The sequence below is a fragment of the Lissotriton helveticus genome, chromosome 8 (assembly GCF_964261635.1).
Source record: "Lissotriton helveticus chromosome 8, aLisHel1.1, whole genome shotgun sequence".
Taxonomy (NCBI): Eukaryota; Metazoa; Chordata; class Amphibia; order Caudata; family Salamandridae; genus Lissotriton; species Lissotriton helveticus.
Window position 1 is genome coordinate 47,077,060 of NC_136069.1, and position 14,668 is coordinate 47,091,727.

Below are 14,668 nucleotides of genomic sequence, written 5' to 3' on the forward strand. Positions count from 1 at the left end.
GAGACAGCGCAAGCACTGCCTAGCCAAGACCTAAATACAACAAGAACGGAGCTTATCAAGGTAGTAAGCAATGGTTATAATTGCTGTCGGGTTAAGTCGTAGCAGGACTCTTTGTAAATATAAAGCATGAACTAGTTTTCATAATTTGCATCATAAATTATTGTAAGGTGCTACAAGTAGCAGTGTTCTAGTAGGCAAACATAAAAATAGCGTTACAAAATGGAAACACACTTAAAAAGGAGAGCCTTGGTGATTGCACATTCTTTTTATGGTAAAAACAAATGATAGAAATTGTTACTTAAGAATCAGTTAATCTTTTATCTAGAAAGAGTTAAGGTAAAAGTCCAATAGAGCAAAATGTGTTGAGGTTTCGACCCCTAAAAAGAGCTATTTACAGGGTGTCATCATCATGACCGGAATCAAGAGACTTAGTGTATAGTAAACTTTAGAAAAAGGTAGCCAATGGTTTTACTCAGTGGGTGTAGATAACTGCTTTCAAAAATTGATGCACAATGTTGGCGAGCTCTCAGGTGGAAAGAGGAATCCATGAACATAAAACAGGAGCTGTACAGAACAGCACAGGTCCTCGACTTCTAGTCACTTAGTTGCTTCGTGAACTATGCGGCTCAGATCCTTAAAGTGTCCTCCATGTAAATCCTGTGTTACTGGTGTCAGCGATGGATATAAACCTGCATCTGCAAACTCTATCAGAGGGGCAGGAGCTCTTGCAGGCAAAAAGAAGTACTGAGTAATAACGTTAGGCAGGCAGCACCACTATTGCTGTCCTGTTTCCTGTTGCAGAGGCGAATATCCAGTGGTGCAGTGCCAACATAGCCTCCCAGAGCTGCACACTCATCTGCCTCTGGAGGGTGTTCCTCTTTTCAGTGAGTGGTGCATGCCTTCATGAACCCCCTGAAGGAGAGAACCAGGTGATAAGGTGAGAGGTTCTTCCTCCATGGCTGCCATAGTTTGCCTATGTCAACAGCGAGGAATATATTTGAAAAAAGCAGTGGCAACAGGTAGAGAGGTCAGTCAATAAGTGGCTCACCGCTATGTGAAAGCCTATTTGGCAAGTGAAACACATTCATAAAGATTGTGTTTTGCAGTTGATAAATAATTGATTAGGACTATACAATATGTTGTGCTTATGTAAAAAGAACATGTGGTTTTAATATTTTTTTAAATTGAATGATGTATCATGTATCAAGTAAATGCATTGACATAAAGAGCTTCTGTTTTTTTTCATGTGTTCAGGTGTTTAGTTAATATTTCTTTGTAAATATAAAATAAATATATCAAAATAATTCATATTTAATGATTGAATTTTCAGAAGCAGTGAAGTTTGGGATAATTCAATAATTGTATTTATCAATAGTTGAGAACAGGAGATTCTGAGGCCTCAAAGGAGGAATGAGTGTAGAGTCTGGACAGGAGCACATGTACCCATGCTGGTCGCCTTTGCTGCCATCTACAGAGTGGGTGGTGGAGCATGCCTGGCGGAAGCTGCTTGTCATCCCAGCTTCCTCCTGCAGAGTCCCTTGTAAGGGAAGGTGTTGATTGGTCAAATGCTGTTGTGAGCGGATTGCCCCCAAGATGATGCTGTCCATTTAGCATTGTTCATATATCTTGAAAATCACACATGGCCTAAAATGTTGCTGAATCATTTTGTTTTCCTCCGGGGTGTATGTAATGTTGCACACGCACAGTCACTTGCATTACAATCTGACATCTAGTTGTCTCATGAGACATTCTCAACTATGGGGTTTGTCTGAAGTTACGTGCACCTTTACTGATGCAATTTCACCCGAGATATTTACGTAGTTCAAGTCACATCGCTGGGTCTCTCGCCTTCCAAGACTACTGAGTCTGCACTGATCATGTTACCCAAGTGATACATCAAGCAAGGACTGTGCTGCAGAAAGGAACTGCACTCGTATTAGATACAACAGTCAGAAGGCATTTCACACCTTAACATTTGACCACTTAGCACCCAACAACATGTGTGGGTAGGAGTACTTTGCACATGGGTGGCAAGATCATCACCTAATTGGCACTTCATACTCTCTATATAGGCCTAACATGTTGTACTGTGGTGCCCGGGTCATTAAATGTTAAGGTTACAGAGCTTAGCCAAGCCCAGCCCCTTGATATGTGGCCATTAGCTGATCTGTCCACATCCTTATTAGACCCGTTGTGACGCGGCTTCCACGCAATGCGGCAGATGTGGTAAATCCACACCAATAGCAATTCCTTCAAGGGAAGTGAGGCATATAATGGACCTATCTCGGGTTGAGTTTAGGGGAGGGGCCACCTCCAGTGTCCAGCCACTGATATGGTGTTAGGGCAGCAGGTGCCTAACAAGGTAAACAGCGTTTACAATGCAACTTTTACCACGCACTACCTTTACCACGCAATTTTTACAACGCAATTCGTTACAACGAATTGCGCTGGGGGGCGCTGTAGGATAGGTAATAGTTTAATTTACTATCCAACACCTTCCCTACTATCCACGGGGACTGGAGTTGGAATAGTAAATTAAACTATTCACTATCCAGCGCCCCCCAACGCAAGTCGTTGTAACGACTTGCGTTGTCAAACCTGCGTTGTAAAGGCATGCGTGGAAAAAGCATGCGTTGTAACGACATACATCCGCCTAACAATACACCTCATGGCAGTTGAAGTAGTTAACATTCTCCTTTCGCAGGGGCAAGGGGGCGTTTCATTACCTTTGGCTCCTTTGGTTATAATCTACTTCAAGAAGCGGGCTCGAACCTTGGGTCCGGTCTTCAGCATGAGGTGGCCCGTGAAACTATAACCTTCTCCTCCGTCAGGTCCAGCAATTCCATTTCATTTTCCTTAGTGTAGCAGAGGGGATAGTGTTGTAAGCAAGTCAAGTAGGCTTAGTAGCAGCTGCAGAGAGGCACTGGGTGGTTTTGTTCCACTCTACTGCAAGGTAGAGGGCACAAGATGGCCGCCTCCTTTTAGCTAACCAATGGCAGCTGCATGGAGGGGCACTGGGTGGTTTTGTTCCACTCTGCTGCAATGTAGAGTGCGCAAGATGGCCGCCTCCTTTCAGCTGCCCAATGGCAGCTGCATGGAGGGGCACTGGGTGGTTTCGTTCCACTCTGCTGCAATGTAGAGTGCACAAGATGGCCGCCTCCTTTTAGCTGTCCAATGGCAGCTGCTTGGAGGGGCACTGGGTGGTTTTGTTCCACTCTGCTGCAATGTAGAGTGCACAAGATGGCCGCCTCCTTTTAGCTGTCCAATGGCAGCTGCATGGAGGGGCACTGGGTGGTTTTGTTACACTCTGCTGCAATGTAGAGTGCACAAGATGGCTGCCTCCTTTTAGCTGTCCAATGGCAGCTGCATGGAGGTGCACTGGGTGATTTTGTTCCACTCTGCTGCAATGTAGAGTGCACAAGATGGCCACCTCCTTTAAGCTGTCCAATGGCAGCTACTTGGGAGGGCACTGGGTGGTTTTGTTCCACTCTGCTGCAATGTAGGGTGCACAAGATGGCCGCCTCCTTTTAGCTGTTGTATGCATTTCCCCAAAGAGGGAGATGTGCTGTCTAAGATGTACCACTGATGAGGAACATGACCTGCAGGGTATATTATACCTGTAGGAATATTATGAATTTGCTCATGTCACTTGTTGATATAAATATTGTGAGTAATGCCTATGACCCATTCGACCATAACCCTTTTGTCTACCAATGTAAACCACTTTAGAATGCGTTGCATTGGGCTCCAGTATGTTTTGGCACTAAGCTGCAAGAAAGTCCATTTCAGAACCCCCCAGATTGTAAGTCACCCTGAGCGAGAAGTTACCACTACTTACATCTTAATCACATAGAAGTGCGCGGCATGCTCTAAATTGACCAATTCCCCTGTCCCCTATAAAATGCCCAAAACTTAAATTGTTACGGTATGACTTTTTATAAAGCGTGACATACACTAAGGCTTCTTGGCACTAAAGATAACGTAAAAGATCGGTAAACAGGAGGACGACTTCGGGAGACCAATGGAATCTAAGATTCAAGAGCAGCGTCTTTAAAAGCCGTCCAAAATGAGGCACATCAGATCACTAGTGTAAGGTCACGTCCTTACTGCTGCACCAGAGAACGCACGGTCTCCAGAAGAGGCTCGGCAAGCTTTGGGAACATCAAGCATCAGAGGCATGGCTAATCTATGATTTGGCCTCGGTGGTGTATGAGACATTTTTTGGATTGAAAGAGTACCGGAATAATAGTCATTGCTTTAAAAGTAATCCCTGATCTAACCGATGGCCAATGAAGGAATATCAATACAGGTGTAATATGGGCATGTCTAGAAGTGTTGGATATCAAGCGCACTCCCACATTATGGACGAACTGTCGGCAGTTTAATAATTTCTCAGGAGCTGCAGAAATCTGGCCTTCACGCTATCCAATTTGGACTGTACCAGAGCATTAGGACCAAGATCGGAGATAGAAGGAATGAATGGTAAAATCTTTTATAAAATCCACAACTGTGAAAACCAAACTTGAGCCATTTTGGTTGTGTGGACTTATAGGGAAAGAACAGCATCTACAAAAACTCCTGCATCTCGAACTACTTTGAAGGGGGTCAGCCATGTTCTGCAGCCATTAAGATGCATCCCAGCTAGTGAGGTTTGGAAGGATCAGAAAATCTTTGTTTTGGATTTAGAAAGTTAGTTGACATCTACCATTGCACTATAGATACCAGTAACTTCAGCAAACATACAGGTTGGTCGGAAGCAGATTGTGTACTGAGTGAAGGAAGAGTGAAAATCAGGTGTCTGTTATCCACCTATGAATAAAATGTGCCTCCCAGCAAATGCAAGAGTGACACTAGAGGACACATACACATTAAAGAAGAATGGAGGGAGGGCAGAGCCCATTGGAACACCATAGGTAAGTGCTATAGACTGAGGAAGGAGCAGGGACATTGAAATATATTGTGAAGAAGGACTGAATCCATTGGCGAACTGTGCCTCTACAACCAACGTTTTCAGGAGAGGGAAATAGGAAAAAAAGTATTCATAATGGTAGCCAACATGTTATAGGCTTTCTCTCTTTGTGTGAGGAATTAGGCATGGAAGAGGAACAAATTTAAATGTGTGCTTTTCTCTATCAGAAATTATTTTATTGACTATGAATTACATTTCAATAAACAAGAAGAGAGATAGGGAGAGTAGACTGACACTCTTATTCCCCGGTTATAGTCAATAAACAAACAAAGAGTGTCTTATGGGTGTACTTTAACCACATTAGGGAGCAAAAAGAAGGAAGAAAACGGCCTCACTTAGGACGTTTAAGGAAAGCCCTCACTCACCACATGGTGATGACATGCTTCATCATCGGGCTCCACCAAGGGGACCGAGTGTCTCCTTGGTGTGCTACAACGCCAGATCTACTGTTGACTGATATCTAGGAATCTGCCACTCAATTAAATGTGGACTGCTTCCATACACATAGATTTTAATACAAAGTCAATAGTGATCATAGAATAAAATTTCCTTTTGATACACTACAGACAATTTTTAATACCTTCACCACTCACTAGTTTAGTTTGCACCAACACGTCCAAAATCTCACTAACCTGCTCCGCAGTAGATCTGGCGTTGTAGCACACCAAGGAGACACTCGGTCCCCTTGGAGGAGCCCGATGATGAAGCACGTCATCACCAGGTGGTGAGTGAGGGCTTTCCTTAAACGTCCTAAGTGAGGCCGTTTTCTTCCTTCTTTTTGCTCCCTAATGTGGTTAAAGTACAACCATAAGACACTCTTTGTTTGTTTATTTATGAATTACATTTCCCACAAATGCCAAAAAGGAAAGATGACATTTAACATTTCAGGTACAATTCACATGATGCTGACATCATCCACAAACAAAAAGTTGTGTTCCATTTACTTTTAATTTAGTCTCCAATGACTGTGCTGGTGTCTTGAAAAACATTAGCACAATTGATTAGGCGTTTAAACGAAATCTACTTCTTGTTAAATATGTTCATCTGAGAATTGCTGAGAACAGTCTCGCTTTACATAGAATTCATTGGCAGAAGCAGCATTTAATAGTGTCCTGCACGGAAAACTGTGAAATCCTGGAGAAACTAGATATCCAACTGTATTTATTGTTAGCTATAAGAAACATCTATTACAGCACTTTTGTAAATGCCCATTGAGAGCGGAGAACCAAAACCTTATAGGATTAGCTAATTACCTTTCCTATGTAGTTGATGATATTCTCACAGTGGCTAAACCCCCACACCCTCTTAACATTCTGCTTTTTTCAGATGACACCGTCTCTAAACCCCCTATGTACCTGTCAAACCTGTTTAAGGGGCTTACTAATTTTTGCAGTGATTAAGGTGTTTGCATTAATAAGAAGAAAAATAAAGATATTCTGTATTATTCCCATGAACTATTTAATGACTATATTCATCTACATGGAGAGCATCAAGTCCAAACTGTAGCAGCTGCATTAGATGGGTCAAACATTTGAGGACATTTTCACCTGCTGTGCTCGAGAATTACAGAAAATATTTTCTTAACCGGGCGTCCGCCACTAACTATGCCAGTAGCTTAATTAAAAAGTGAAGCTTTTGTCACCGAAGCCTGCCTGGTTTGTCCCAAAAAAATACTGATTGACTGTTTGGATCTCAATAAAGGTGATATTTGTTAGAAAAGTTTATAAGATTTTTGAATGTTTTTTTTGGCAGGCAGCATCTCCATTCTTTTAATTTGTGTGTGAAAGTCTGGCAGTCTTTACCAGGAACGTTTTGGGGCAATCTGGTAATGATTGCATTGCCTATGAGGTTGAAAGCATTTTATAGTTTGGTCCTATAACAACATTTAATAAAGTAAATACTGGGCCCTCTGACACTAAACTATAGTCAGCTCAAAATAAGTTGGTGCTTTGAAAAGTATTTCGTCCTGATTGAGCCTCAAACTGCCAAGGTTTTGTTTCTTACATTTTGTTCATGAATTTCACCCTTTTGAGTGCTCCAGAGACATAACGTCCTCAGAAGACTGAGCATGAATTTGTGATATATCACTTCAAGTTGTTCTTTTGTACTCTTTCTTTCATGGCGAATAGGGCTCAGGGCTGTGAATCCTGCTATAATAGCTTGTACCTGTAACTGCAAAATGTCATTAGAATAATTAGATATTTATTACATTCCTGGAGGAGAGTAAATTAAACTTGCTAGCTAATTGCTTATGCCCAGGACCACTGGATTATGCAATTGTGCGGCTGCAGCCATTTTGCATAATTATGGATCTGCCACATTTGCCACATAATCATCTGCAGCATAATCTGCAGGTTTTTTTGGGGGGTAAATATTTTTATTGATTTTCAACTCGCACAAACTCCCCATTTTTATGGCACATTATCGATGGGGGCACATTCCTTGGTACATTTGCATGAATATTCATTTTCTTCTGTTGAACTTGTGTTCCCATCATAATCACTATCGCATTAGCCTTCCCAACCTCCCCAACTTCTGTCAGTGACTTCACTGGTACACGCGTTCAATAACATCACGCTACATTGCACCGTCCAAGCCAGGCGCCCTCTTAATAATTTGCATTTCCCTCCCTCTCCCCCCCTTGCCATATCCACCGGTGTGCTCCAATTAATCTAAACAAGGATTATCAATCGCCACCATTGTGCAAGGGTGCGCGGTTCTCCTACTTTATTAGCGCTGCTCTCTGACTCATGCCATTCCTGATCCCGCTTCCATAACTCAACAGCCAACCTGAGCCTCGTTATAAGCCGCGGACTCAGGTAGTCTCCTGAGGGGCTTCCATGGAGTCAGTGTCTGAGTCCGGCTCTGGCAACGTCAGTGATACTACCAAGGCTTCCCATGCCTGTGCAGTTTCCATCGCTTTTTCGTTGTTCGTTCTTCTAGCCTGCTGGAGCCGAACCATACTCTCACTGGCCGCCCAGGTCGTGAACTCAGCCCTCCACCGCTCTATGCTAGGACCCCGCTTGGATTTCCACTGTCTTGTTAGTTCCCTTTTAGGTAGTAGCAACCCCAAGTCAATAAATTTGCCTGTGACCTTTGTTCGTGCTGTATGTGGAAACCAGTGCAGTATACATGCTCCCTTGTCTGGTTCTATCTGCCTATCCGTCACTCCGCACAAAACATCAACCACCTTTTCCAAATATGTTCCGAGCTGCGGGCAACTCCACAGCATATGCTGGGGAAGTCTGCCGCATTCGATTGGCACCGGGGGCAACAGGCTGTATCCACATTAAAGTATTTATTTATCTGCTCTGGGGTTAAATACGCCCTGTGTATGATATAGAAATTAATACTTTGGAATCTAGCATTCTGCGTGCTTTTCCATGCCCTTTTCACTATTTTAGCCCAAGTCGTTTCGGGAATATCCTTGCTCAGGTCTGCCTCCCACTTTCCTCGCAACTGACTCAGTGGTTGCAGTCCCTCCTCCACCATTCGCCTATACAGGCATGTCACTGCTTTTACGGTCCCCGCTGCCATCACAGCACTAATCTGCAGGTTTTAACAACAAAAAATAACAATTTCAAGCTCAAATTGTTTCAAAAGTTAGTAGAAATGCAGCAACACATGCTTCCGCGCAGTGGAAGGCTCTTTGCATAGTTGGACTGGTCACATTTCTATTGCTTATTGCTATATTTGGGTGTTAAACTGGTAATAATGCGGGTGCCACCAGCGACCATACAGTGTTTAAAAATGCTGAAATATTGAAGTAATACTATTACAAAATGTGCTGTAACTGTAATAGCAAATGTAAGATTAATATATAGAATGCTGAAACTCATTATTTTGGAAACTGAAGATTATGTGGTAGTTGGTATCTTGGGGGTGTGGAATTGGAAACAGAGTATTATAAATATTTGGGGGTAATTACTTAGGTCTACTTACATGGAAATTCCTCAGGAAAGCCGTGTTAAGTACAGCCCTAACAGGATGTGGTGGTTTTATACAATTTAACTCCCTCTATGGGGGACAATCAGTGATTCAATTTTTGAGAAAGTATAAAGCAAACAAAAACCTTAGTGTGCGATTTGGTTACCCTGTGACATCCCTACAGCCATACTATACATTTGACAAGATTGAGAGGAAACTGCTCAAATAAGGTTCAGTTTGCTTCCACTGTTGTTCAAGTTTTGCATCAAATTGGGTTTACAATCTCTAAATGCAGTACTTCAAATGCAGTTAACCTTCTTTTTCATCCTTGTAACTAAAAATGGACTTCTGTAGGTGAACCTTGTTTTGAGAAACTTTGCAGTAATAACTCCCAGTGGTCTTACCCCATCATAAAAAAAACTCTTAGATATAATTTACAAAGCCTACCTATGTTTTGATTTATTTTAAAACTTCCCAACTTGCAGTTACTATAAACAAATATGAATTAAAGGAAACAATTTTTTAAATTTTAGTAAATCCGATCAGAATTATGCATTACTAAAAATCCTTAGAGTTATGGTCTAAGAGTGAAAGCACTTTATGGGCAACACAATATCTGACGTTTGTCTCAGATGTAAGATCTGGGCAGATCGTACTAAGAATCTGAATGGGCTTACTTGTCTCAATAAATAATAAGTACACGGGCAAGCTAGAGGAATTACTCAGTGTGACCGATCTATGAAATATTAGAGGTATTAAATAAACTTTGTATTGATTTGCTCTAGGGATTTGCAACTAGTACTTATCTATTGGTCTCCATCATTAACAGCAATGGACTATTTGTTTTCTGTAAATGATGCAAAGATGGCTACAGCATTAGTATTGTGTATTAAAAAAAAAGCTATGATTGCTGTAGAGCTGTGAATTGCTAATGTATGTTTATAGTGGCTTTTTTGGTGTAATAACCTTGGAGTTTAATAATTGTATTGTCAAAACATACTGTTAATACACATGAACATTATATTTGGTATAATGTATTGTTTGAAATTGCCATTTGTAACTTTGCTTTTACTCAAAATAAATGATAATTGGTTAACTGATTGATAAAGTGCCACTTGGCTGAATCCGCGTAAATCAATTCAAAAACAGTTATCCTAAAAACCTATTGCTGAAACTGGAGCATGAAAGCCACACAAATAAAAAAACCACACTATGGGTAATCGCCTGCTCATGCAATGCCTTGGCCTCCAATTACCAGAGATATGTGGGCACCGGTAGTCAGCATGGAACGCAGTTCATGGGGAAATCCACAAAATTCCGATGAATGGCGGAGAAACAGAGCATGAAATGACACTGGCACCCACCATAATCCCCGGGTATACTGAACGTCAGAAACTCAGAATTGGGAATTAGTTAAGCCTTTTGGTTGTGGGAGAGCCTTCCTACTGGACTGAAGTCACACATTTGTGCCTCAAGCAGGACAACTGGGTGCAGGGTCTGAAGGCGATTGCAGATTTAACACTGAATTTCTCTGAAATTGTAGGGACTAGAGATAATGTTCAAATTGTCTGCAATCAAACATGAAATTGAGGCGAAGGTTTGACTTGTTTTCAGCAAGGAAGCAATTAATTCATCCAGTCTAGTGAGATGAAGCTTGACCCCTGCTAGACCTGGAATGTTCTTCTGCAGGCTACTGGATTGCCAAGTCCTCTTGTCTTATGGATGGCTCCTTAAAGCACAGTCCATGCAATGTTCAGTTACCTGGGTCTTCTTGCTTTCAGGGGTCTATTCATCTCCTCTCCTCTTAAAGGGCAGTACTGCTCCCTCTTCTCCAGGTCTCAACAGAATGAGGATTTGTCTGGAGTTCAGGATTTGGTCCCTACCCAAAAAGGAGGACAGCAGGAGAAGGACCAGTGTCTCTCTGTGCCACTGCAGGCATCACCTCCTTCAGATGTCCCTATGCATGCTCAAGGAGGCCCATCAACAGAAAGCCCATGGGCTGTTCTCAAATAGCAAACCATGTAAATAGTGGGCCATCAGACTAGAGTGCCTATCTAGATATCTGCAGGGCAGGAGAAGCAATTTACATTGTATAGTCAAGGTTTTTGTCGATTCCCTGGGTTCGATACCAGACAGGCTCAGACAACGTATTCAAGTTTTATAGGCAATGCATTAAATAGGTTGGAAGGAGGCTCATGTACAGCCCAAGGAAGAAGCTGTCTTAGCAGTGAGCAGACTCCTACACCATGAGTTCCCAAGGCACCATAGGTATGTCCAGGTAGACACAAAGGAACAAATTAAATGCTGGTTGTCACGGATTCACAGTTTAGTGCAGGTGCACAATGTGCCAGGAATGGACAACATTCACCCACCAGTCTCCTGATCTCATGTATGCAAGTGATTCTTACATGGAACATGCTGCACATGCAACACTCACTATGGGGGAAATAAGGACCATCTTTATGGGACTGCACATATTTTACAGGAGAAAGTCTGGACGAACCTATCTTCTCAAGGGGAAACAACATTTACAACGCAGTTATTACACCGCGATACCTTTACAACGCGGTCCTCACAACAAAGGTGTTGTTAGTACGCAATGCATTTACATCGCAAGTCTTTACAATGAATTCGACTGGGGGCACTGAGGTATTGGAAATGAATTCTAACTCCTTTGCCACTGCTGCGCAAACTGGAGTAGGAATAGTAAATATTACTATTCCTAAGTCCAGCGCGCCCCCTAGTGGAAGTCGTTGTTAAGACTTGCGATGTAATTGCATCATGTACTAACAGCGTGGTCGTTGTACCGACTGTGTTGTAATAGCACGCGATGTAATACATTGTGTAGTAAAGTGCGATAGTCTTCTCAAGGGTTTAAGGCAAGGTATACGTTCCTAAGATTACAATTCATCTGCCACCAAGTGTCAGTCTGCTCACTGCCTGGCTCATCTACGAATGGTGTCACACTCTAGGTGCAACCTGTGACCCTCACACCCTAGTGCTCTGCTGCTCAGTGTTACAAAAGCCTGTAGCACCACCACTGAACCCAAAGATTGTTGAGTTGACTACAGGGGGAAACGTGGAGCAGGTCTGACTAGATGGAATTTTGGGAGATTACTCAGCTTCCATAACCACAAGTATGGTTTTTGAACACAAGTTTATTTTATATTGCATATAATATAATAAGAAGCATTCACTCTGCCCCTGTCCATGCAGCGAGCCATATCCTCTTTCCCCATCTCGCCAACCTATCCATCCCTGGATCCTCTACCAGTGCCTGGTGGTTATATGCACAGAACAGAACCATCCTTTCCTTTTATCATCAGTTTCAATTCCTGTGGTATGTTTGTAATTATGTTCTTTTTATGTTATAAAACATTTCTCTTACATGAATGTCTACCTTTTTTCATTCTTCAGGGCACAAATCAGATACAGGACATTTATTTGGGAAAGAGTCCAATACATGGTCATTGAAGAAACACCAAAAAGTCCATAGGAGTCAACGACGTCTCAATGGTACTGAGTTTAAGAAGAGATTTACCAAGGAAGAACTCCTTGAGGAGCATCAAATCATGCACCCTGAATGGGAAACGTTTCTCGGCACTGCAAGTGAAAATAGTTCTATTGAAATGCCCAGTCTTCTAAGGTATCAAAGGTTACGTGCAGGAGGGAAGCCCTTTTACTGCACTGTGTGCTTGAAGAGCTTTACTAGAAAGGCATATCTTGTGGTGCATCAAAGAATACACACCGGAGATAGACCCTTTTCCTGCACTGAGTGCGATAAAAGATTTACTCAAAAGTCAAATCTTCTAACACATCAACGAATCCACACAGGGGTGAAACCCTTTCACTGCAATGAATGTGAGAAGAGCTTTGCTCTAAAGGCACATCTTATATACCACCAAAGAACGCACACTGGAGAGAAACCCTATCAATGCTCAGTGTGTGGGAAAAGCTTTATTTACATGTCACATCTCCAAGACCATGAAAAAATCCACACAGGGGTGAAGCCCTTTCACTGCACAGAGTGTGAGAAGAGTTTTATACGAAAGGAAAATCTTGTAGCTCATCAAAGAATCCACACAGGAGAAAGACCCTTTCCCTGCACTGAGTGTGAGAAAAGCTTCACAATAAAGCAAACTCTCCTAAGGCATCAACAAAAACACACACAGGCCCTTTCCTTCAACTGAATGAGTGTTACTCAAAGTCACTTCTACAGCGTCGTGTAACAGAGTGTGAGACAATTTTTGTTCATAAGTCAGTTGTAATGGTACGGCAAGGAATCCATAGATGGTGAGGTCCGCTCCCAGAACTACACGTGAGAAGAACATTGCACAAAAGAAAATTCTTGTCTGCCACTAATTTATACAGCGACAAGTGACACACAGAGGCGAACATCACTTTATTCACCGCACCGAATGAGAAAAAGTCTTTCCTAACTCACACCTACCCAAGGACCTAGGAACGTGGGCTAGGGCCCTCTTTATGCAGCTCTATATATTGGAGGCTGAAATACCACCAAAACTTTTAGACGGGAAGAACGCTCTTTCCCTTCACTAACAAAAGATTGACTGAAATTATTTAAACAACTGAAAATGTGCACATCTGAGATTTTTTCTGTGCTACAATATTACCTAGATGAAATATTTTCAACTTTTTTAGCTAATTGGCATCGGATGCCTGGTGGAATTAAAAATCATGTATCCGCATATTCTCAAAGTCAACCTATACAACTGTGGATGAGTAACTGAATAACAGGAATGTTACTCACCAAGGGGTTCTGCGTAGAATTAAATAGACAACAAAAGGGAAGCTGGAAATACCAGTGATGGGACTCAGAACTCTGATGTGAATAACATCCCTGTTATTCACATTTTAAGCATCTGAAATTTTATGTTGTACATGACCCTCTCCAAATCAACTGTTCTTGCTTCCAGCATGTACGCTGGGGAAGAGGCGTAAGTGGGGTACCATATATTACATTTGAATAATATTTACAATAAAAAACCTTGGCCTCCTTCCAGCCACCCCCACCACCCTCTACATATGCTGTCCCCCTCACCAATAAAAAAATAAATGCTGGGCCTCCTGCTATCCACCCCAGGACCCTTTGAAAAATCCCTCACCTGATCAACTCCAAAATAAAGAAAAAAGAAAACGTGGTCTCCTGCCAAAACCCCCCCCTCCACCGTATGTGCACACTTGCCACCTCCCACCCCGAAGGCTTGCTCCCTACTGTCACACTGAATGTGAGAGCCATCACTGCATTGGCAGTGTCTTCTTTTCTCCTCACGGGACAAGCCTGCAGAGACCCTAGCTGACAAATGAGAAGGGGGCCTGGTTAGGAGCAGCGCCGCCTGTGCTCCCCCGTCTTCCTTGAGCATGGGGTAGACCAGGAAGAAGATGGGTGACTCCACCAACCCACGTAGCAGAACAAAAGGGAAGCAAGCACTACCCCTGTGAGGCCCAAGATGCTGAACTTGCATTTGTTTATTTGGTGTGAATGGACATGTTTGTTAATTTTTCTCTTTCACTGCTAAATTGTGTTCTCTATTCTATCCTAATAAATTATTTTCCAATAAAGTGTTTTGGGCATGCATTTTACTTATAAATACCCACAAATGCTTGTTGAAAATGTGTTCTTAGGAGGAGAAGGGGAGTGTCTGTTTCATATCTCTACACATACCTTATCCTTAAAATGGGAAAGAGAGATGTTTGGCCCGCATACACTCCATTCCTCTAATAAAGCCAGTTTTGATGATTGAGTGTGTA

General features: G+C 42.3%; 1 protein-coding gene across 1 annotated transcript in view; it reads left to right on the top strand.

Annotated features, from left to right (window-relative positions):
• Positions 1–13,190, top strand: part of LOC144773706 (uncharacterized) — a 189,745-nt gene extending 176,555 nt beyond the window's left edge. The window contains exons 11-12 of the mRNA XM_078658851.1: positions 12,113–12,236; positions 12,314–13,190. Of these exons, the coding sequence (XP_078514977.1) occupies positions 12,113–12,236; positions 12,314–13,086 (897 nt within the window). The 3' untranslated portion in view covers positions 13,087–13,190. The remainder of the gene's footprint in view (positions 1–12,112; positions 12,237–12,313) is intronic.
• The last annotated feature ends 1,478 nt before the right edge of the window (positions 13,191–14,668 follow it).